The sequence below is a fragment of the Polistes dominula genome, unplaced genomic scaffold, assembly GCF_049000335.1.
Source record: "Polistes dominula isolate Pdom_NZ unplaced genomic scaffold, Pdom_raw_medaka contig_373, whole genome shotgun sequence".
In the NCBI taxonomy this organism is placed as follows: Eukaryota; Metazoa; Arthropoda; class Insecta; order Hymenoptera; family Vespidae; genus Polistes; species Polistes dominula.
In genome coordinates, this window is record NW_028300899.1 from 3,185,355 (window position 1) to 3,209,596 (window position 24,242).

The 24,242-nt window shown below is 30.2% G+C and overlaps 1 protein-coding gene across 7 annotated transcripts in view; it reads left to right on the top strand.

The window, feature by feature from the left end:
- Nucleotides 1-24,242, top strand: part of KaiR1D (Kainate-type ionotropic glutamate receptor subunit 1D) — a 235,490-nt gene that overhangs the window by 138,809 nt on the left and 72,439 nt on the right. For all 7 annotated transcript variants that reach the window (XM_089179391.1, XM_015315562.2, XM_015315551.2 and 4 more), the window contains 2 exons: nt 5,006-5,190; nt 19,870-20,027. In XM_089179391.1, the coding sequence (XP_089035517.1) occupies nt 5,006-5,190; nt 19,870-20,027 (343 nt within the window). The remainder of the gene's footprint in view (nt 1-5,005; nt 5,191-19,869; nt 20,028-24,242) is intronic.

A 24,242-nucleotide genomic window follows, 5' to 3' on the forward strand; every position in this document is an offset into this window, starting at 1 on the left:
TTGATTAAATTTAAGAAGTTGTTTAGAACAGAATAAATTGTATATTGATTTGTTATTGTATATATACTAATGAATAGTGCTTTAGATAGAATTGAAACAAAATTTAATTGAAAATGAATATATTTATTAAAAATTGATTTGGTCGTAATACACGTATTTATATTCCAATAATTTTAAATAATAATTTGTTTAAGAATATAATTCTTGTAAAAAGAAAAAAAAACAATTGAGAATGATAAAATTAAGAAAATATAAAAAACACAAAAATATATTATAAAACCTCGGAACAAAAAGGAGTAAAAAGTAAGAGAAAAGAAAAGATAAACAAAAAGTATGGTTTGAAGTAAAATAAAAAGAAAGGGAAGGATGTAAAGTAAAGTTTCATCGCGAGAGAGAGAGAGAGAGAGAGAGAAAGAGGAAAAGTAGATTTTGTTTATAAATTTACATGGAACGAGAGCACTGCATTCAGGGTCTTGCGAGAAATAAGAATTAAGCACGGATATGCACTGACAGGCTAGTGGAAAAGGAATGTGGAGGAAGTAAGAAGATTGGATAAGGAGAAAAGGGGGGAAAAAGGAAGGAGAAGGTTAGAGTAGAACCATGGCAAGGAAGAGATAAAAATCTAAGGATAAAGGAGTCAGCTTAGGTGGCCGAGAATGTACTTACACGTACATACTTACATACATATAAGTATATACATACTCGTAGGTTCATACATATACATATATACACATACACATATCCGTGGCCACAGACATACCCTCTAATCCTGAATAAGGAAGGAGTGTGCCAAGAAAGAGAGAGACTTTCGTGTTTCAAGAGGACAAGACGAAATATACGGACCATATTCGGTCCACGTACACTCGCCCCTATACACATACACACACACGCGCGCGCGCGTATATACACAAACGTACATATTCTTACGTTCGCACGTACATACATACATTGAGAAAAGGGAATGAAGTTCGAATAGACAAAGAACATTTCAACCTAAGAATAACGAGTTTTTATGCTTGTGTGAGCTTGCATAACCGAAAATGAATCTTTCTCTTGGTCGAACATAGTTTATCCCATACGTATTTCTATCCCTAAATCGACCCGCCAATTTTTCACGCAGAACTGTGTCACCATTCTTTCGCAATATTAAAAAAAAAAAAAAACTCTCTTGACGAATACTCAACGTCGATAGAAAAAAAAAATTTTAATCATTCGAAACGTTTCTCTTCTCTGCTTTATTTTTGTTTTCTTTTAATAGGGGGAAAAAGAGGGTGGAAATTCTTGAGGTAGAAAGTTAAACGTTGTTGCTTTACGAAAGCAAGTAATATCTGAAGATTTTAGTGGTTATGGTTTTTAATTTGTATGAAAGTACAAGTTTACGCGATATGATAAATATTAAAGTTTGTTATTTTTTTGTTCAATAAACTAAATTGCTTGTTTACATCTTTATTAAAATTATCTAATGAAAAATGTTGAATAAAAGTAAAAAAAGAGTTTAAAATATTAATAAACATCTTATATGCGCTATTCAAATATTAAGAATTTACTTGAATATTTGTGTGGATGATTTAAGTAGGACAGAATATTAAAGAAAGAGAAAGAGAAATAGAGAAGGAGAGAGAAAGGGGGAATGTGTTATTTAGAAATTCAGAATGAACTCGAATATATGCGTGAATAATTTTGATTATTAAATGAGAAAAAGACAAAAACAGAATGTATTACTCAAAAATTCAGAATAAATTCGATTACGTTTGTATACAATAAGTAATAAATCAAATAGGTAAGATTTAGGATAAATTAATTAAAAAATTTTCGTCATCAATAATAAAGAGAAAAAGTAAGAGAGTAAGAGAAAGAGTTACTGATTAATTAAGAATGAACTGAAACATCGTTGTGGATAATAGGGAATAATCAAAGTGTGAGTAAGATTAAGCGTTAATTAATAGGAAAATGATCATCGTTAATGCCAAAGGAAATTACATTCAGTAGACTACAGTATTGAATAGAAAGAGAAAGAGATTTAGTGAGTAAATGTGTGTGTGAGGGAGAGAGAGAGAGAGAGAGAGAGAGAGAGAGAAGGGACCATAAGGGTTGCCTCAGGAGAGCAAGCAAGCAAGCAATGTCCAAAGTGGGGCATCGGTCGCCAACTGGCTTTGATACATTACCGAGCGATAAACCTATCTCCTTGCAAAGCCAGGATGATACTAACCAACTGCATGCCATCGCGGACTACTGTAGCATATTTCGAATATGCATCCAGCTGCCACCGTGTTACAAGCCCTTACCCACTCTCCTAATACGCTAGGATATCTGATGCACCACCACCCTGTGTTTATCTGCAATACGTCTTTTATCCATTAAGATATTATTCAATCGATGCAAATAAAAAAGAAATGAAAGATATAAAAGAAAAAAAAACAAAAAAAAGTTTGAAGATTGGGGAGATCTTGATATTTCTATATTATTTCAAATTTTATAAAAAAATTTTTATTCGAATGATTTAATTCGCTTAAAAATATATCTATCTTAAATAATAACAATAATAATAATAATAATAATAATAATAATAATAAAAATGTAAATATTTTGTCAACGAACGAATAAACAATTTATTATACCTGTTTATTTGTGCAAATCATTGTAAAACTATTTATGACAGGATGCGATTTTCCTTATCGGGTAATAAAATTCAGGCAAAAAAATGGAATAATATGTTGATATTTAAAGAGAGAAGGAGTGAGGGAGTGGTGAAGGAAGGTGAAGGAGGAAAGGGGTGAAGGTGAAAGTGCTAGTTGGTTGGTTCGCTTGCTGCTTAGGTACAGCATTGTCAGTGATGGTGGTACGGCATTGGCCGTGGATGCCGCAGGCTGCCGAAGGAAATTGCATCTGAAATTTCAATATAGCAGTTTGCGCGTTTCATATTTCAACCGCAAAACGGCCCGAGGGTAAGTCGGTATTACTTTGAGCTTGCCGCGTAAGCTGACTTTGTCGAAAAATTATAGAGATTTCAATTCAACTTATCCTATCTTATTATCATATTTGAATATATTATAAATATATATATTATATGTTGTTTACACCATTAAATGTCGATAATGTTTCCTAGATTGTTCAAAGTCATCCCTTCTATATAAATCACTAAGAAAATCTGCAAATAATGTAAAGAGAAATGTTTTTCTAATTTTATCATTCAATTCTTCTTTTTTGTATAACATATTTTCTTTATTATTTTTTATTTATGATATTTTTACTCTGCCAAAAGTTCTTAAAATATCATTTGATATTCTAAATAATTATAAATTAATTTTTTCGTTCAATTATTAACATTATAAAATTATCAGCTATAGTTTAAATAATTTACGATATTAATTTTTCAATTGTATGTATTTACCTATCTTCTCACAATAAATAAATGCACATGATGTAAATAAAAAATGAATTTTTTTTCTATCACTTTTTAACAAAAAATCTTTCCATTCATATTTCTCCTTTTTTACTCCGTTCACGTCGATGGTTCAATTTTTGGTGCAATCGATCATCGTTATTTCAATTTCTATATGTATATATCTATATATATACATATTTCTTTTTTATTGATTTTTTTTGTCTTTTTCTATGCTCTATTTTTGAATCATAGAGAGACAACGTGCTTCTAACGATGACAAAAGAATCCGATCGTGATTTATCTCGGGATTCGTGGATGTCTCTGTTCAGTAAGCGCAATCGGTGATTCTGAACAATGGACGCAATTGAAAGCAATGGCACTCGGTGACGCGAAGTTTTATCGTAAGGAAAATGACCTTTTTTTTATATTTTTTTTTCTTTTTATTCCTTGCTAATCTCTTTTTCTTCCTGCAATTTGTGGTATAAGATGAAAAAAAGTGAGAAAAAGATGGAGAAAGAGAGAGAGAGAGAGAGAGAGAGAGAGAGAGAAGGAATGGGAAAGTTGATTCGAGATTCGAAGGATGAGTGTGGTTAGAGAAAGATGAACTGCAGAGTTCATTGCGTTTACTGTCGGAAAATCCTCGAGCATGATGATTTATTCTTCGACACGGAAAAAAACAGAAAGATATAGAGAAAAAAAACCAAAGAAAAAGAGAAAAAGAGAGAGAGAGAGGAGTAAAGAAATAAAGAAAGAAAGAATTCTATAACGATCAATGTGAAACTTATGTACCATAAACGAGGTCGAGCAGCCGGTACTATGGTAACGAAAACATTTATTCGCCAAATTAAATCCTGAGCGAATGGAAGTGATTGATCGGAATTTATTTGCTTCTCAAGAAGAAAAGGATATCCTCTCTTTCTCTCTTTCTTTCTCCCTCATTCTCTCTCTTTCATTCTTTTTCTATTTTCATCACTTTTTCTCTCCGATTTCTTAGACGTAAAAGAAATTACGTTTCGTCGTTTATCACGCATCTCACTGACCGTTTCCACTTTGACATCCTCCGACAGTATTGAAACGACGTAACTCGGATCATTGAGCTTAGAAAAGATCTTATTTCAGGGAGCTACTGTGATTAATTGCACAAGCTAGAAAGAGAGAGAGAGAGAGAGAGAGAAAGAGAGTTAAGTTTTATATAGGATAATACGAAATTCTTTATTCTCCATGGCTGAAATCACTTTGGTTAAAGTTTAATCGGTCAATAGGAAATACAGAAAATAACATTCCAAGTTTTATATGTTAAGGGCTTTTCTACTATTTCTCTTACTTTTTTATTACTTACGCAAACATAAAGTTTGATAAAATTGGCTACTTTCAAAAGTACGATTAGAAAAAAGGACGTTAAAAATTTATCTTCAGATATCTAAATAAAAGATTTATGCCTCAAGTGTATAAATAAAAGAATGAAATAGAAAGAAAGGAACAAAAAAAGGTAAAAATTGTATGAAAAATCAATATTATTAAAATACTTATACTATTTTATCTGTAGAGATTATTTAATATAAAAATGACGTAATGATAAATACGAAAGTAGATATTACCATCATCGATTTCTTATTGCAGTGTGCCATTTGTTGCGGAGTGGCGTAGCTGCAATTTTTGGACCTCAAAGTGCGCACACCGCTTCTCACGTGCAGAGCATCTGCGACACTATGGAAATACCGCACTTGGAGACACGTTGGGATTACAGACTAAGAAGGCAAAGCTGTCTCGTCAATCTTTACCCTCACCCTACCACCCTTTCGAAGGTACGTTTAAACTTTTCTCAAGATAACCCTACCATTTAACCAATTTCTCTATATTCGAAGTTTTCAAATTTCTTTTTTGGTATTATTTTATTTTCTTTTTTTCTTTTTTAACACGAACTATTGTAACATATTACATTCTCACAATACAACCCTTTCGAAAATACGTTGAAATATTTTTAAAGAAATAGTGACTTTTAAACAAATTTTATATATCTCCAGTTTCAAATCTAAATTTTCGACATTCCCTTTTTAAAATTTATTTTATTGAAAACATTAACAAATATGTTTCTTACTTTTATTTAAATTTAAGAGAATATTGCAATTAAAATTTCATTACTGTGTGAAATGATTGATGAATGTAGATTTCTCTTTTCAATTCTATTCATTTTGGCCATCTTTATCCTCTCTAATTAAATAAGAGATTTTCATTGTGTCGAAGTTAATAATAAGAAGGAAATATTACCCTCGAATTAAACGAAACGGAATAGAATATCGTAGACTTGTCGTTTAATCGCAAAGTCTTTTTCCAAAAGTTTCAACATCTGTTCGCATACTTAGAACACCTCGTACCTCCTCTGACAGAAGAGTTATCATAAAAGAAGCAAAGGAGTTTTGGAATTTCTCTTTCTCTTTCTCCCTCCCTCCCTCTCTTTTTCTCTCTCTCTCTAAATAAACAGATACTTTCGAGAGAAGAAAATCTAGCACTTGCAAGCCCAGGTTATACATCTCGAACTTTCGAGTTAACGAGACTTTACTCTCACTCTCTCTCTCTCTCTTCTCCCTCTACTTTTCTCTACCTTTCTCTCTCTCTCTATCTTCATCTTCCTGACATTTCACGAGAAACCTCGTAACTCCTTCTCCAATATTTGCCACTCACGAATACTTGTATTCAACGATACTACCTTACCCAATGTTCTCTCTCTCTCTCTCTCTCTCTCTTCCTCTCTCAATATTTGCTATTTAAGGATCCTAGCAACATGAAATTCTCTACATCCTAAGATTACGTTATTTTTATACCAACTCCATTTTTTATTAATTCTACTTAAATATCAAACAATAAATAAATAAATAAAAGTAATAGTTGTTTCAAGATGTCAATAAGAAAATTTCTTATATTTATATATTTCATTTCAAAATTTTCTTCGCGATGTCTTTTATATGAAAAATTAATTAAACAAATGAAAAAATTAAATACTGCGAATGAAGAAGAGAGTATTCATTTGTCGTAAAGTATTCGTTTGATTTGCAATATACTTTGAACTTAAATGTTTTCGAAAATCTCTATTCTTGTAGATTGATAAACGGAGAATATGATTAAGCTCGGAATCGTATAAGCGAGTGAAAGAATGAATGAAATAGAGTATGAAAAGGTAAAGAGGATCAATGTGTCGGTCTTACGAGACAAAGAGAAACCAAATTAAAAGCTCTCTTTCTCTCTCTCTTCGTGTTTTCTCTACAGAGTAAGAATTCCAATTAGAGTAGCCCTAGCACACTCACATACACACACACACACCCATTTTCTCTCTTTATACGTTTAATTCAATTGTTAAACGATGATAGAAACTTGCTTTGGAAAACGTTAAATCAGAGGATCGAATAAATTCTTCAAATAATCTGCCATATCTGGCAAATATTTTGGAAAAGCTTTTATACGCTTGAACAAATCTAACGCGCGTTGTGTCAAACTTTTTCGATAAGTGAATTTTCCAAAAAATTCGTTCCCATTTTATTCATCTTCCATCACTCTGCTATTTTTCCTCGAGTTTGACTAGAGAAAAATTATTTCGAGTATTTGATCATTCTTCTTAGTTTTGCCTTATCGAAAAAATATCTTATCGAATGATGTTAGAATTCAACGAACCGATACGATGTCTTCTAGATCAACCTATTTGGAGGATCAAAGGGTAAAGTAGAAGTTTTCTCTCTCCCTTCGCAAGACTTTTAAGGACGATGTGCTTCAATTTCGTTTGCTTTCCAATCTCGAAAAGGAAGAAGCAGCAGGAGGAACTTCTTAACCGAAAATTTCTTGTAAAACTAGTAAAGCGGAAACTGATGGTTTGCTATGACGTTCTCTACCTATCCTTGCGTTCCTTTCCTTCATGTTTTTTCTATCTCTCTCTCTCTCTCTCTCTCTCTCTTTCTCTCTCTTTCTTTTAAAGAAGCATGCCATTTAATGGAAGGAAGATATAAAATTCAGGAATAAGAGGAAAAGGATTGAACGGGTAGTGGAATAACGGGATGGGTAGGAAGTTTCCTTCTGGTGATTACGAAGCATAGACCAGGAAAAAGATGAGAGCTAGTTTCTATCTTCCTTTTTTTTTCTTTCTTTTTTTCTTACCTTACTCTCTTCTTTTCTCCAATCGATTTTCTCAAAAGATCAACCGACGACGTCTCTTCGCTTACCACTAAAATATTTCGATTTGCAGTTGCGCCTCACTCGAGAAAACTAACTAAAGGTTCAAAGGGTATCCTTAGTCCAGCAGCTGAAGGAAAAAGGCAAAGCGCGAAAGCAAGCTTTTTCCTTTTTCCTCGTTACTATCAACCACTGAACTCTTCTCTTGATATCTTTAATACTTTGTGTGTGTGTATATATGTGTAATTCGAAAATATTGATTTATCCAAACTATATTTTTATGTATTATTTTATATTTTGTTCTTTTTTTTTATATTTAAAATGTTTATTTGAAATAAATGATGTTTTTGATCATTTTAATTAGTCAATAATTTTATGGTTTTTATATGAATTCATATTTACAATTATAATTGAATGGATGTTTTGTAGAAGGGGGATGTGTTATATTCAATATAATATTGAACTCGAATTGGAATATAAAAAGCTTTTTTTACGTTACATATAATAATGTATTTCATTTATATTTTTTACAATAGAATTTTTGTTATTTTAAATAAAACAATGGGAGTATTTCTACATCAGCATTTTATACAATATTGTTATTAAAACAAGAAAGGAGAATTGTTTCAATATTTTGTTTGAAAATATTAATAAATGTAACAAACGTCCTTTTTTTCTAGATACCCGTTCATTATTTAACAATAATATTCGAAATGTAAAATGTTAATCATATATCACTTGATTTCAAGCTATGAATAAAAATAATTAAAAAATAATTAAAGATAATAAATTTTTTATTTAATTTTTAGTAACTGATAGCACTTATTTCTCTTCTTTACTTTCTGTATTCTTTCTTTTTTTCCTTTTTCAATCCTTCAGGAATGAATTCCCTTGGCCAGGATTTAAGGGCCAAGCTCCGTTTGAAGAAAGCAGCTTACGTGGAAATAATTGACACAAAAGTATTTCAAAGATAATACGAGTCATGAGTACTAAGGACTTAGGTTCGTTAATGTCTTCCTAATAATGGGTAGTTTGACTTCCTATAAGGCCCTTCTTCAACATTCTGGCAATCAATTTCGTCTTGGTCGAAGAGCCTGTTCGATAGTCGATGATACTTCCTGCAAAGACTTTTCATCGAGTGCCCTTTGTTATACGAGTACCAATAATATCTTAATATACCTTCATGTCAAACAAACCTTTTCTATCGGACTATTTTAAGTAGTTGTTCATTCTTTTTTCTCTCTCTCTCTCTCTCTCTCTCTTTCTTCTTTTACAAAATCCACCTTTAATATTACAGTAATGATTTGTAATTCTTTTCATTAAAAACAAAACAAATGTTTATACGACTGATGAAAAGCTATTGTAATGTTTATTAATTAATATTATTATTTGAAGATGTTATTAATAGTATTACAAAAAATTAGTTTTTTTATTTTAATCATTAAATTCGGCGTGTTTGAACAATTTTATTAAAAATTGTAATAAATGAAATAAATAATAAGTAGATTTTTTGTAAATATGAACGAAGAAAAAGAAATGTTTATAAACGAAATTTATTCATGAGCGAAATATAATTCTTATTATCATATAATACATTCACGATAAGTTTATTTTCTTTCGAAGAAAGTTAAGATATTGATATTTAAATAGCTGGAATATTCTTACTTCGTTGTTGAGTTATTAGTTTTATTTTTATTTTTTATTTTGGTTGAACAAATACTTACATGTGTATACATGAAAAACGTTTTTCGTGTATTACATCAAAACATATGAAAACTTTAATATCTTACTTCAACATCCTATTCACTTACTCGTTCGTTATTATATGCAGGATATCTGGTTTCTCCATTCTCCGATAGGAAAGTTATATTCGTTTCCGCATATTTCGAAGAATAATGTCTGCCCTATTAAAGTTGTGAAAAAGTTAAGCTAGAAGCAGCGGGCATAGTTCGGTGTAAGTTACATTATGCGAATCTCAATTTCGCGAAGGAAACCCTTTCGTCAAAGTTTCTAATAAAGTTTCTCTTCTTCGTAATCGTAAGAAATCGAGTAAAAGATAATTAATTATTAGAAGAAAAATAAAAGACAAAAAATGGGGAAAAAATATAGAAAATACGTTATCTATAATAAGATTGGTCGTTGGAATAATTTAATTACGTGTAAGTAATATCATAAATTAAAACAAGACAGAAGCCTTTCTTTCATACTTTCGTTTGATTCTACGCGAACACGATTAAAATTTGAAGGCTTCTACAAATTTCTTTTGTTTTTTTCATTAAATTTGTTTCACGAAACAAGAATAAAAAACATTTCCCTTTAAGTGAGATAAAATTAATTTCTTACAAAAATATTTCTAATCGTCGATAAAACCTATATCCACAAAATTAATATTAATATCTATTATCGATAGTATAACAACAACAACGACAACAATAAAAAAAATGGTAAAAATTAAAGAATTCCTTTTCTAATATAGATCATCTAATTACTATATAATAAATAACGATAATCAATGTATCAAAGAAACTTATCAATAATGTATTAACGCGGCAAACGCTATGAATATTAAAACACCCTACGATAATCTATAATATTCGTTAGACTAGATAACGCGCGTCACGTTCACCATAAACAATATATTCTTTGTCTAACGCTTTGAAAATCGTTCCATTAGTATGATGTTTGAATTTTATCATCAAGCTGATAACGAACAACGCGAATGTTCCGTAAGATTACCAAATCACGATACGTCGATATGTTGCTCTAATGAAGCGCGAAAGCTGTAATTGCAGGCACGATGGGAATGATTTAACGATGTTCCTTCCCCAGCGCGATAATGGACCAGTTCTCCCACGGGATATAAGGTATAGGAGAAAGACAGAGACAAAGATAGAGAGAGAAAAGAGAGAGAGAGAGAGAGAGAGAGAACTTGCGTTGTGATCGTTCGAATCAGCCAATGGTACCTAGCATTGGAATTACCGTTAACGTTGGAATTCGATTTGTAGCGTTTCCTAGTCGAGCCTTTGCTCGTTACGCTTCTACACCCCTAACCTAACCCTCTTTCCAACTTCTACCTCATCCCAATATCCCCTTTCCCCTTTTTCCTCTTCTCTCCCATCATCCCTTCCATCTATATACAATGACTCAACTACCAACTCGTAATATGTATTCTCTTACACGGATAAATACTAGATCTTGTTCGTGTAAGGTTCTGAGAACCGATCCACCCTCTTTAAAAGCTTACTTCTTCTTCTTCTTCTTCTTCTTTTTCTTTTTATATTTTTCTTTCTCTTTTTTATCTTTTTCTTGTTCTTGATTTCTTTTCTTTTTATTATCTTTCGTTGTTTCTTTCTTTGGTTTTCTTGAAAAGATTCCTCTCACCTCGGAGAAAGCTAGAAAACGATACACATGCTTGGTTCTACGAATTCTCGTTTATTTCTTAGAGTAGTTACTAATCAACGCCATTCAATGTACTAGAGGCTAGCGTTATCGTACTCTTTTCTCTCTCTACTCTACTATACTATTCTTTCTTTATTTCTCATTTCCACTTATCTCCAAGGAATCGTGTATTATCAGTCTTACGATTGAAAGTCGATTGAATCGAAGCTACATAAATATTTGCGGATTAGCAATTTACTTCCCTGTAACCCTTACGCGTTCATTGTTTTCTTATTTCTATTTGTTCAATCTATTTATTTATTATATCTAACATATATATAGATTATTTTAAAAAAAACAAGAATTAATCATATATTTTATCTATTTTTTATTATAAAATCTAATCAAAGTATTTTTTATTTGTCTGATATTATTCTTTTTATTGTAATTTTTTCAAATACGAATTTCATGATTATCATCTTGTTCTCCTCGTTGTTACGTTTTTACGATTAGGTTAAAAAAAAAAGATAAAAAACTTGGATTATCACAAGGATGTTTAAGCATACGTAGAAACTTTGAAGATCCATTTAACAATATTGCTTTTCAATCTTATTCAATTCGTTTCCGTTTGGTCGAAACGATAAGTTAAAGTCGTTTCTTCAAATGCATTAGAGAAACAGAGAGAGAGAGAGAGAGAGAGAGAGAGAGAGAGAGAGAAAGAGAAAGAAAGAAAAATGGTATGATTTTAATTTTATTCCCAGATATAATTCATCCTTCGTGTCTAATGCACTCGCAAATAATGCATTTTCGTGCTACAGACTTTGAGTGCCTTTTCTCCGTACCTACTCTTTCTCTTTCTCTCATTTTCCCCTCTTCCAATTTCTCTTTTTACTTCCCTTTTTATAGATGTCACTGACGACATTAAAATTATGACTAAAAGCTGTGAAAACGTTGATAAGAGCTTACACGAAACGTCGCTTCCTTTCTATCGAATCAAATTTCGTGTTATTCTACAAAGAATTTTTTATCCCTTGATAACAATCGTCTTAATTAACACGAGACATATACAAATATTCCATACTACTACTACTACATATTAATACTACATACTACGTACGTGTTTAAAACATATTTCATTTCTCATATACGCATACGTAGCATGGAATAAATTTCATTTACTTATTGTTCTCAATTTTCATACTACGATTTTTTAACATGTTTTTCACTTTAACATTTAATAGAACTTAAAGCTTATTAAAGTAAACGAATGTTTTTTATTACAAAGAAATTAATTTTAAAGAACAAATAACAACTGTACAATATTTTTCGCATAAAAATTAAAAGAAAAAAAAAAGAAAAAGAAAACAGAAAAAGAAGAGTAAGTAAATGAAAGAAGTAAGAAAACAAATTTGTTAAGATCGTTGGTGAAAAAAATTAAAAGAAAAACAAATAATCCAAATAGTACAAGGACGTTGGTAGGCTGCTTCGTTGTAAGCTGGTTTTCTCTCTTTCTCTCTCTCTCTCTCTCTCTCTCAGAAAGTAAACAAAGCATCATTTGAGATGAAAATATCAGACGTCGTATCTCGCAAGTATACTTACTTACTTATATCCATATACATACATATTTATGCCTACGTGTATGTATTTATGTATATAAACATTGTACAAGGTAGTAGCAGGTAATACGTACGAATTCGTAACAGAGCACATACGCATATGTACATACAGTATTAGATGCATACGTATATATGCATGCATAAGTATGAGCGTATAATAATGCATGCTATGGTGATACTGGATTTATATAACTTCTTATATATATATGAAATATAACGAATGCAGAATACGTGCCAGAAAAACGAACGCGCCCGAGGTCACTTAGGAACAAGATCGGGCTCATTTTTTATATCCTGCTCTAGGGTTGCTTGCTAGAAAAGGAAAAGAAAGAAAAAGAAGAAAAAAAAAGAAAAAATTGAACAAAAAAAAAAGAAATAGAGATGGAGGGAGAGAGAGAGAGAAAGCTATTATCATGAAAAGAATGTTAAAGAGAATCGTGACGACAAAAGCCGACAGTTTTCTAAGTCACCGTAAATATTTTTCTTCTTTTATTATTTTTCTTCGATAAAAACTAATTCTCATTTTTTGTTATTATTTATATATCATTTACTTATATGTGAAAATGAATTTTCTATTGAAACTATCTGGAGTTGCTGATAATATGTGAAAGAAAAAAGAATTTCTTTTGTAAATGGTTAATATATCTTTCTTTTTTTATATTAATCCTTTATTTTTTATTACTTCAAATAAATAGACATGTATAAAAGATTAAAAGACTGTAACCGCAGGACAGTTGTCTGCGTGATTTCTCTTCTGTCGCACGAACGATTCCGCAACGCGTCCTTTGTGGTCGACCATCCTGTTCCTAACTACGCAAACGCCCTTTCCCACTCTTCTTCACTCACCAGTTTCTCTTTGTTGACGATCAGTGGTTCGAAGGTTTCACAAGGTCCTAGTGGTAAGGCTGTTCATGTGTCCCTTGTCTCTATCGGTTTACGGATAGATCTCTCTCATCGTTTAACTTTGAGGTTTTATTTGTTGTGCTGTTGTTATTACAACGCTGACCATTGAATACGAATTCCTTTTGAGTAGGAATACGAAAAACTAATGATAGCTATTTATATATATATAATTAAATATTTTATGTAATCATCGTCATTAACGTATATGCATATTTTTTAAATAATATAATACTTCATATAAAAATATACGAGAAATAATGTTCGACAAAATTAATTTTTCAAACTTTACGATTAGTTATTGAATATTTTTAAATTTGATCTTGTTATACTGAATATTTTTGAGAAGATGGATAAAAAGAGGAGATTTTTATCTTTAAAATGGTTGTTTTTGCAAGTCTCTATGATGTTTCGTTTCGGAGATATAAGCTTTTAAAAAATTCATTGAAAATTTCAATGAACTGATGACGTGTACGAGTCGTAGTAAATAGTAGTACGCACCTTTTACTTCAAACAGCTGATCATAGTAACGTAAATTCCAAGAATTTATGTATGTCAGTGGGTCAATATCCATTGAAAAATAATTACTAGGTAAATAGTGAAATTTAAATACATATTTTTTAAATCGCAATATCTCCGGAACTAATAATCGTAGAGACATAATTCAAAGATTGTTACAAATGACAAATCGTGCTCTATATTATTAATAACAATTCATAAATAAATTGTTATAAACAATTTGTTATTAACAATATTTATAATCAATCTTTTTAAAAATTTTATACCAATTATTTCACATACGTTTACGTACCTTATGTACAGTAAAGAAATTGTTATAAACAATTTGTATAAACAATTATTATAAACAATTAATAAACAAATTTTTTTGTTAATTTTATACTAAATAATACATATCTCCACGCATATATGCATGTGATAATATGTTATAAACAATTATTATAAACAATTTCCTATATATATATATATATAATAATTATCACTATTAAATTAATGCATGTTCATATTTGATAGTTTATAATATTATGTACTATTATAAACTACCCCTGGTGAAATAATTTTTTGTTCAGTCTCAAAACTGTCTATTCCAGTGTGAATTCAAAGCAGAGAGCTTGTATAATGCAAAATAATATGAAAAAGAATAGATGTATGTATGTGTAAGATATCGTTAGTGTGAGCAGGATAGCGATATCTCTTTTTCTTTGCACCCTTCAACGTAACATAGGACGAATATTTTTCCGGGAAATTATGTAGGTCAGTATGTCGAACTCTTTTCACGAATAAATTTATGCCAACGTACGTGTCTCTATAAATCGATCTCCGTACGAAACGAAAGACTTTTTTTTATTATTTTTATTTCTTTTTTAAATTAAAAAAAAAAAAAAAAAAAAAAACGGAATATATATAGACTTTTGCGATTTATATGCATAGGTTTCTTTTATGTAACAAATTTTTCTTCAACTACAAATTTGTAACGCATATTCGTTTTATGGATTGAAATTAAATGTAAATTGTTATTTGTTAAAAATCATCATATTAAATGACGAATATTATTAAAGTTAACATTATTATCACGTTCTTGTATGATTTACGACTTCTCATTGTTCATATTCCTTATAACATTCATCAATTCACCTGAATACATATGCACACATAGATCATGGCTTTTAAATTGTTATCAATTTATGAAGTAATAACGAAGAAATAGGAAAGCTAGTTGATACTTCATTCACATTCTCGTCATCTTGCAAGTAGTTGAAATTATCAGACATATCTCGATGTATGTTATAACACCCATCGTGTTACATACTTTCTGACGTAGTACGTGTAAAGGTACGTCTACCGGAACTAGACACTATAACGTAGTCGATCTTGCGTACGTGCCAGCAATGATAAGTTGGATGCTCGATAGAGGAGTGATAAATTTCTTCTACGATCCAGACTTGAATATCATTCGTTCTTACATTGAACAAAGAACAAAAAGAAAAAAATTAGAAGGAAAAATAAAACAGAGAAAAAAAGATAGTGGTTGGAATAAAGTTGTATCTTTAAGCGCAAAGTAAGCACAAAAATAAATGTTCAAGGATTTAAATTTAGAATATGAATAAAACCCTATCATTTTTAAATACCATATCTATGATAATATTTTTTTGATGATCTTACAATTATTTATACAAATGAATGAAATCGTTGATCAATGAAATTTACTATCATTTAAATAAAATATTTTATTTATGTATATATCTTTTACAATTATTTTGAATACGAAATGTTCGTTTTTTTTTATATTTAAAATTATTCAAATAACATACGTGTAATAATATTTTATTAATTTATTTTCAATACTTAATTAATTATCGATGACAAAAATTGATGGTGTAAATACATTTAATGGTAAAGTTAAAAGCGTTTCCTATAAGAGTCTTGAATGTTAGTGTTTCGTGTTTGATACGGTGTCATTTATTGGTGTCAGTTGGTAAGTAACTTTTGTATTCGTACAGTACATGGATGATTTGTCAATGGTTGATTTTCGCAGAATGCGCACTAAAGTGGGGTTCTGTTATATTGAAGTTCCAGGGAAAGAGAAAAAGAAAGAGATATATATATATATATATATATAACTAAGGGGGTTAGGAAGAAGATAGTTCGTGAAGCTTCTGAAATATTTCTAACGCAAAGGAAGACCACCGCCATAATACTGCGGTCTCTTATAAGCAGAAGCAGCCATTGTGCCCGTTGAGAATACGTAATGCTTTTGGCTTCCGCACCTTCACATCCTCGAACTTCCACTTCCTCTTCTTCCACCTCCTATACTACTCTCTCTCTCTCTCTCTTCTCTCTCTCTCTCTTTCTATTTCTATCTCACGTTAGTTTATCTTTCTATCTCCCTTTCTCTTTCTTTTACAAATTATTGTCCGATCGTTCCGTACCACTACGATGAGGTTCCATCCCCATTCGATAAAGCGATACGAAAGTGAGACAAGGTACAAAAGGGAATTGAAAAAGAGAGAGAGAGAGAAGGAAGGTAAATTCAAAATTTGAAATTCGGTGCTCGCGTAAAACGGGGCCGCGTTCGTGAAGCATAGTAATAACGGTTTGATAGAAATTTAGAATATGAATGGAATCTTTGATCTAGGAGAAAACTTGTTATCATTTAAATAAATCGATACTTATATTATATACTACGACATTGTTTCTTTTATACACGGATATCGTTCGAATTCGTTTCGATTTCATTTGATGACATACTTTATAATCAAATGAAATATATATGAGATAAAAAGAAAAATATAAATAGCTGAAAAAAATGAGAAAAAAATTTTATTTAATTTTCATATTATTTGCATGTAACGTTATTGACCGGAAAAAAAAATAATGCAAAAGAGGTCATTAAAAGCATTTGTAGTTTACAGTAAAATGTTGCATATATAAATGCATATATACGTGTAAATAATTTCAAAACATGTAAATGAAATTGTAAATGCAATCGTTTCTAAAGTGGGAAATTTGTATGTAAAATAATATCGATAAGAGAGTAATTTCGTTCTATTTTCATTTTTATTTCTTTTGTTTTTGTTGTTGTATTCTTTTCAAATTTATTTGTCCTATAAATTCGTAACATTCCTGTTTTATAAGCTTATTCTCGATTGCGATGCTACCTTATGATTTATTTCCTCTTTCGTTCTTTTGTTCGGTAGTTCTTTTTCTTTTTATGTTGCATATTCTTTTTTTTCTCTACGGTCGTTTTCTACGGTCACCGGGCAAATCCACGTGAGATTCGGTGGGTAGCTGGCAGGCCTGTTACCAGCATACATTTGCATACGTTTTCGAAGGGTCGCACGGACTCATTCGTCATTTGGTATCGCGACGATGTAGTTGTGGTTACGATTTACCCGGAACCGTACTATACCATCAGCGTTATATTCTTTTCCTCTTTTCCTTTTCCTTTTTTTTTTTTTTCATTCTTTTTCTATTTCTCTTTCCTATATCTTTCTCTTTCGTCTCTTCGTCTCTCTTCTATTTAGTCTTTTCACCACGACGCGAGGAATGAACGAAATGGCGTGGAAACCGAAATCGAAGTGATTATTCGTCCGATACGAGAATCCCATTCTAACTTAGCTAATTTAAAAGTTCTTCCAATTTCAGAATTGTCGATACACTTTTCACGTATAAACAAATACGCTGTTGACCAATAACAAAAAAAGAGAAAAAAAGAAACAAAAAACGAAATACGAATAATAGTTATACGAGAAGAATTATAATACGAGACGTTGGGTAAGAAAAATTCATGTAATACTTCTCGTTAAACGCGAAATGTTAATTTAAAAAGTCTTTTAAGATTTTCTATTTTTTTTTTTTTTAAATCTCTCGGTAATTGGGCGAAAGAATTTAACGTAAATTTTTTTAAATTTTAAAATATTGGATATATAAAGTAAGAAAATTTTTCACGTATTCTATTTGCTCTTTTTTTCTTTTCTTTTCTTTTTTTTTTCTTTATTAACGAATTATAAATTAAAAAGCTTTCTAAGTTTTTCTTCTTTTTAACTTTGAAACCTTTATGAAAGTTGTGCGAAAGAATGCGAGGAATATTATTGGTTGTAAAATCGTTGAAAAATAGGATGAAACAAGTTAATATTCTTATTTATTTATTTTTCTTTTTTCAATAAAAAACAAAATATACATTGCAAAACTTCTTGAGAAATTTCAAAAATATAAAATAAAGAAAGTTTACCCACTTACAAAAAAAAAAAAAAAAAAGAAAGAAAACAAGTATATGCATTTTGAGCTCGTACAATTTGATACATTTAAAAATTAAAACTTTGATCCGATTTAACGTAAGAGAAGAAGAAGAAGAAGAAAAAAAGAAGAAGAAGAAGAATAAGAAGATGAAGAAGCAACTAATGTTAACCAACAATATTTATCTTTCTCAAAGAATAAACAAAAATAAAATAAAATAAAATAATCCCATAGAATGCAACGAGCCTTATTTAAACTTTTTCCCAAGAAGTTTAACGAACAAATAAATAAATAGAAACTATTTAAAAAATGTAAATAAAAAAGGAAGTATGAAAAAATAAATAAAAAGAAAATAAAAGAAAAGAGAAAGAGAGAAAAGAATAAAGAACAAGTTTGACAAGTTAAACAACTTTCAATAAGAATGACAATCCCTTCGTCGATCGAAAGGAGCAAGGAGGTACGGTCCACCTTCATTGAGTCCTTTGCAAATTTTTCTTCTTCGTTCTCTTCCTCTCTTTTTTTTCTTCATCTTCTTTTTTCCCCGATGGAACTCGGTTGGGATCCTTATATTCTTGAAAAAGCGACAAAATGGAACACGCGCCGTCGAGACGGCATTGCGGGTACGGTAATACGGTGGAAGAAACTCGTAGGAAAAGGATATAACCTTCATAGAGAGGAATGAAAAGGGCTTTCGAGGGAAAAGGTAAAAAGAGTGGGGTGGGGAGGGAGAGAAGCAGGCAGGGCCAGGGATAGAAGTAGAGAAAAAGGTGGACGAGGAAAAGGAGGAGGAGAAGGAGGAGGATGAGGTGGCAAAAGAGAGGATGAAAAAAGAGGGGGGAGAGGGGGAGGTGAATGTACGAAGGTGCTTACCCCGACGAGGAGGGTAGCTACTGCAAAAGTTACTCGCTGGAAAATATACAGCCTGTGCTTTCAGGAAGTTCGGATTATCGGAAAAGCGGCTTGGAAATACGAGTTAGCGCGAAGGCGTATCCTTCTACGGCCACGAACTTCTCTCTCTCTCTCTCTCTCTCTCGTTTTCTCTCTTCTTCTCTCTCTTTCTCTCTCCTTCTCATTTTCCTTTTACTCGTATCGATTGCACAGGGGTAAGAAACGAGAACGTTTCGTTCCTCGAATTAAGTCTTCGATTCGAGTGGCGTGGCCAGTTAAAAGGTTCCTATTATATTCTTGAAATCCTGCCTCGCTTATCGAAACGTTTCCAGAATACAATACTTGGAGAACTTGAGACTTTTATTATTATGTTGTTTTTTTTTTATTTTATTATTTTTTATTATTTTTTTTAATCAATACTTTTTCAAACGAACGCGAAAGTAAGATATCAAAAGTAGTTGCATAATCGAGCATTAATTGAAATGATCAATATTTTATCATCGATTTTTATACGTACGAATTTTTCAATTAAAAATAAATTTTACTTACTAATAAAAAAATATTTATGTATTTATAAAAAAAAAAAAAAAAATAATCACAATAATCTTATCAATCAATTTAATGTTTCTTTTTTAACTCAAATATTACGATTACGTTTGTAAGTTGATATTTTATTTTTATATGATATATTATTTGGTAAGAAATATCTCGTTAGAATTAAAAGAATTTTATTTCTCTTAGAAAACGATCGTTCCGTACGATAACTCGAATCGTTTTTTAATGTTGCAGGCGTACGTTGACCTTGTAAAGGCATGGGGTTGGAAAAGCTTTACCATCATATACGAGAACAACGAAGGACTAGTGCGATTGCAGGAGCTTTTAAAAGCTCACGGTCCGAGCGAATTCCCCATTACTGTTAGGCAACTCAGCGAGGGCTCGGAATATCGGTGAGTTTTACGCATTTCCCATCCTATCCGTACCATTATACCCGTTCTCTTCTATTTTTTTTCTTTTCTTTTTACCTTCTGCATCCACTCACTTTCCTTTTTAGCAAACTGAGAAGAATATGAAGAGGAGGACGTACGTTATCATCCATTGTACACATCAATCCGTTCTTCCTCATTTTAATGTTTCTTCTTTTTACTTTTTAACGGTAATCCTGAAAAACTATATATCCGTTCTAATTTAATATTTATTTTATTTGTTCTTTAGAAATCGATTATTTTAAATAAAAAGTAACTTATATTCGAATATTATCGATAGACAAAATAACAAAATATGTGAGCATTATCAAATATTTACACGTTATTTCCGCGTTAACAAACTCTTCGCGAATAATATAAACAAATTACGAATGAAAATATGGTGTGAATAAATTTTTCTTTTTTTTTAAACCTCGTTAAACATTGTAATATTTTACGAAATGTTCACTATAGCGATAATATAATCGACTAAAAGAAAAGAGTTGGGAGGAGGAGGAGGAGGGGAAGTGATATTTTTGCTAGCATTATTATGCAAATTCGAAATCGTTGTACTGCATCGCGTACATCCACCGTATGTCCGAAATGATTTTGAATTTTCCAATTTGAAAATGGATATTCTTGAAAGCGATCATTCGATTCGTCAAAGCTAACAATTCCTCTTTCATTAACTCCTTCCTTTCTTCTCTAGTCCCCTCCTCCTCTCTTCCTCACCCTCACCCTCACCTACACCACATATTTTCCAATGAAATAGAGATCACATTTCGTAGATTGAATATAGATACATAGTTGTATGAAACCAGAGATATGAGAGTTTGAAATTTTGTTTTTCCACGAACGCATTATTTATCGTTTTACAAAAATGAAGTGGTAATCTTCTTTTATTTTTTTATTTTTCGTTCTTCTTTCATTCCCCGCCGGAGGCTAAATCGCTTTACGTTCGGATTTTCTAGATTTCTATGCATAGCTAAATTTTTTTTTTTCATTTTCTCTTTTTTTCAATATCACATTTTATGACAAGAAGAAAAAAAAAGAAAAGAAATAGTATTATAATTCCCGTATCCTGTGAACGTTGGATACCGAAAATCGAGAGGTTTCCTTTACAAATTTTATTCGTAATATTATTAGACCAGGTCTTATCGATCCGACAAATTTTTCGACGAATTTTATTATATCGAACGGGCTAATAATTCTAGAAAATATTTTATAATATCAACGGTATACTTTTTTTTTTCTTCAATACATCTTAAGTTATTTTTTTATTTTTTTATTTTTAAAGAAGAAAGATTGGAATTGTTAATATATTGGAAACTTTTTATCCAACCTGCATTCAAAAATATTTGCCGATAATTATACGATAATTAAATCGATTTTACGCGAATACTCCTGTTGTTTAAAATTCTATATTTGTTTCTTGATATTTCCTGATCATCATCAGAGTAGAATATTTAATTACTTAAATTAATAAACCCGAAAGAAGGATATAATTACGTTTTACGATAAACTCGTAGTTTTACATTTTTAACACTCGTTAAAAAAAACTATTAACGGATTAAAAAATATAAATAAAAATATAAATATAAAAAAAGGAAAAAAGAAAACCGTAAAATTTTAAAAGGTCTATATATATTGCTGTCGGATGTAATTTCAAGACTGGCAGGAAGTTGAACGTCGATCAAATTAACGAGAGTGCACACATATGATGGGGAAATGCGATCGATGTTAGCTCGTATGCGGTACCAACGCACCATTTCAAATTAAACGTCTGGCTCGACGCCTTGTCCGCAGTGATCTTACGTGACCATAAGATCGATAACACGTTTATTCGATCGGATTACACGTTGACCGAGTTTATAGTCTTATATTCGATCAAATAACGTTGGATAAAAAAATTAATATTATTTAATAAAACAAAAATAAAATTAAAATATATAATTAAATACACCGTTGACGAATGAGAAATACGCATATGCCTTCATTTATGCACAATTTTAATTAAATTAATTATTACATACTTAAATAAATAATTGTATAAATTATTATTTTATTATTATTGTTTAACTGCATTTAATGATATTTATTTAATTTGTATATTTTAAATTATAAAAATAAATGAAGTAAAAAATAATGACGAGTAATAATGCGAGCAAACGAGCATACATAATAAGGAAAAATTCAATAAAATAGATATTAATCTAAATAATTATGTAAAATTACTAGCATACTATCTTTAATTATATGTATAATTAATAATATTTATTTAATTTTATTATTTTAATATTTTAGTATTATAATTTTGAATAAGTGATAATAATTATTCATATAATTATTGTGTGTGATATGCTTTAATATTAATTATAAAACATCTGATCGGGTATGTTAAATATCGTTCATTTTTTTTAAATACGATCGAACATTTATGATAACGTTTTTATGCAATGTTTTACATGTAATATCTGGGATCAACGACATGTTGGAATATGAATAGGAAATGTATCCTTCTTGCATTTTTATCTCATCTTTTATCAAATGTATGTATATATGTATATATGTATACAAATAGGTAGATATATGTATATATGTGTATACTTTAGTATTTGTATAGAGTATGTTTGTAAAAAGGTGAGGGTGTAGAGAAACGTTTAAAGAAATACATCCGTACATACTTCTTTCCATTCTCGTCGGTTTCGCGCTATCTGCTCGTTGAGGAAAATTCTCTCCTACGTTACATTATTCATAAAGATTCAGGACAGTGACAGTGACTTATCGCGAATGCCCTTCAACTGGAAAGAGAGCAACTACAGGATTTGAATAATTCAGTCACAGATTCGGTAGGACCCATTCGTGTGGTCCTTTCCGTATAATAATTCATGATTTTTCTCAAGAACACATCTAAACCTTCATAAAATCTCTCGAGTAGCTTGTATATTTTTTATTTTTTTTCATTTTCAAAAATTAAAAAAGGGTCAGTAGTATAAGATTCGCAATTTTATTTTAAATTTTAATATTTAAAAAAATACATCTTTTTTAATGTCATTTCAAAAATATAAATATGTACGCATTTCTGAATGAAAATATAATCTAGCGTAAAAATAAAATTACTCATTTATCATATTTCTTTTTTTATCTGAAATCATTTATAAGCTAAACAACTCACACGAAGTATATTTTTATAAATAAATCTATTTTCTGTCGTGAGAAAATTCATTTTCTTTGTTTTTATTTTTATTTTATTCAAGTTTAAATGATTCAAATACGTTTAAAGGATGTAAAATACCCTATAAATGTTGACTTCATATTATGAATACTTACAATTGTTTTTTCACGTCCTACTCATAGAATTGAAAATCAGAAAGTTAGTATATGGAAACTGTAGAAACGATGTGGGATTAAAATAATAGTGATAGCAATGTTATGATGTTAATTGTGGATACGGAAATAAGTCCATTCCTTATTTTCATCGAAAGGAAACGGAAGGAAGCCAACCTGCTTGACTTCACATTTTGTACGATAAAAAGAAAAGTTTTCACGGTTGTGAATTTTACGAATATGGTTTATGTTAATTCACAAAATCATAAAAGATAAGAAGCTATTAATATGCTTTCGATTCTATCATATTACAATTAAAAAATTAAGATAATAATAAGATTCTCGACAAAATGACTAAGAAAATTATTGCATTATAATGATTAATATAAAATGAAATAAAAAAATAGACCGAGAGCAGAGGAAAATAATTTTATTGTTTTATTGTAAGTTCCAAAAACGAAATAAAAAAAAATATATTTATTATACTTAGAAATATACATATATATATATATAAACTCTATAGACTCGTATCAAAAATTTGTCAAGACCATTAGTACGAATAAAATACATATACAAAATAACCATCACAATTTATTATTCAATATAATTACAAAAAATAGAAGATAACGAAATAAAATCTAGATTAAAAATTAAAATAGTAATATTACGAAAAATATCCGATAAAAGGAAATATATAAAATATGTAATAGAGAAAGATATTTTTTTATTTACATATATATACGTGAAAGTGTGAATGCGTATAAGCAGGAAAAACACGACACAAAGAGATGATAAGAAAAGAAGGTGAAAAGACGCAGCATAGATTTCACAAGGGAACAATAGTGAATTGGTGAAGAAATGTGAGATAAAGAA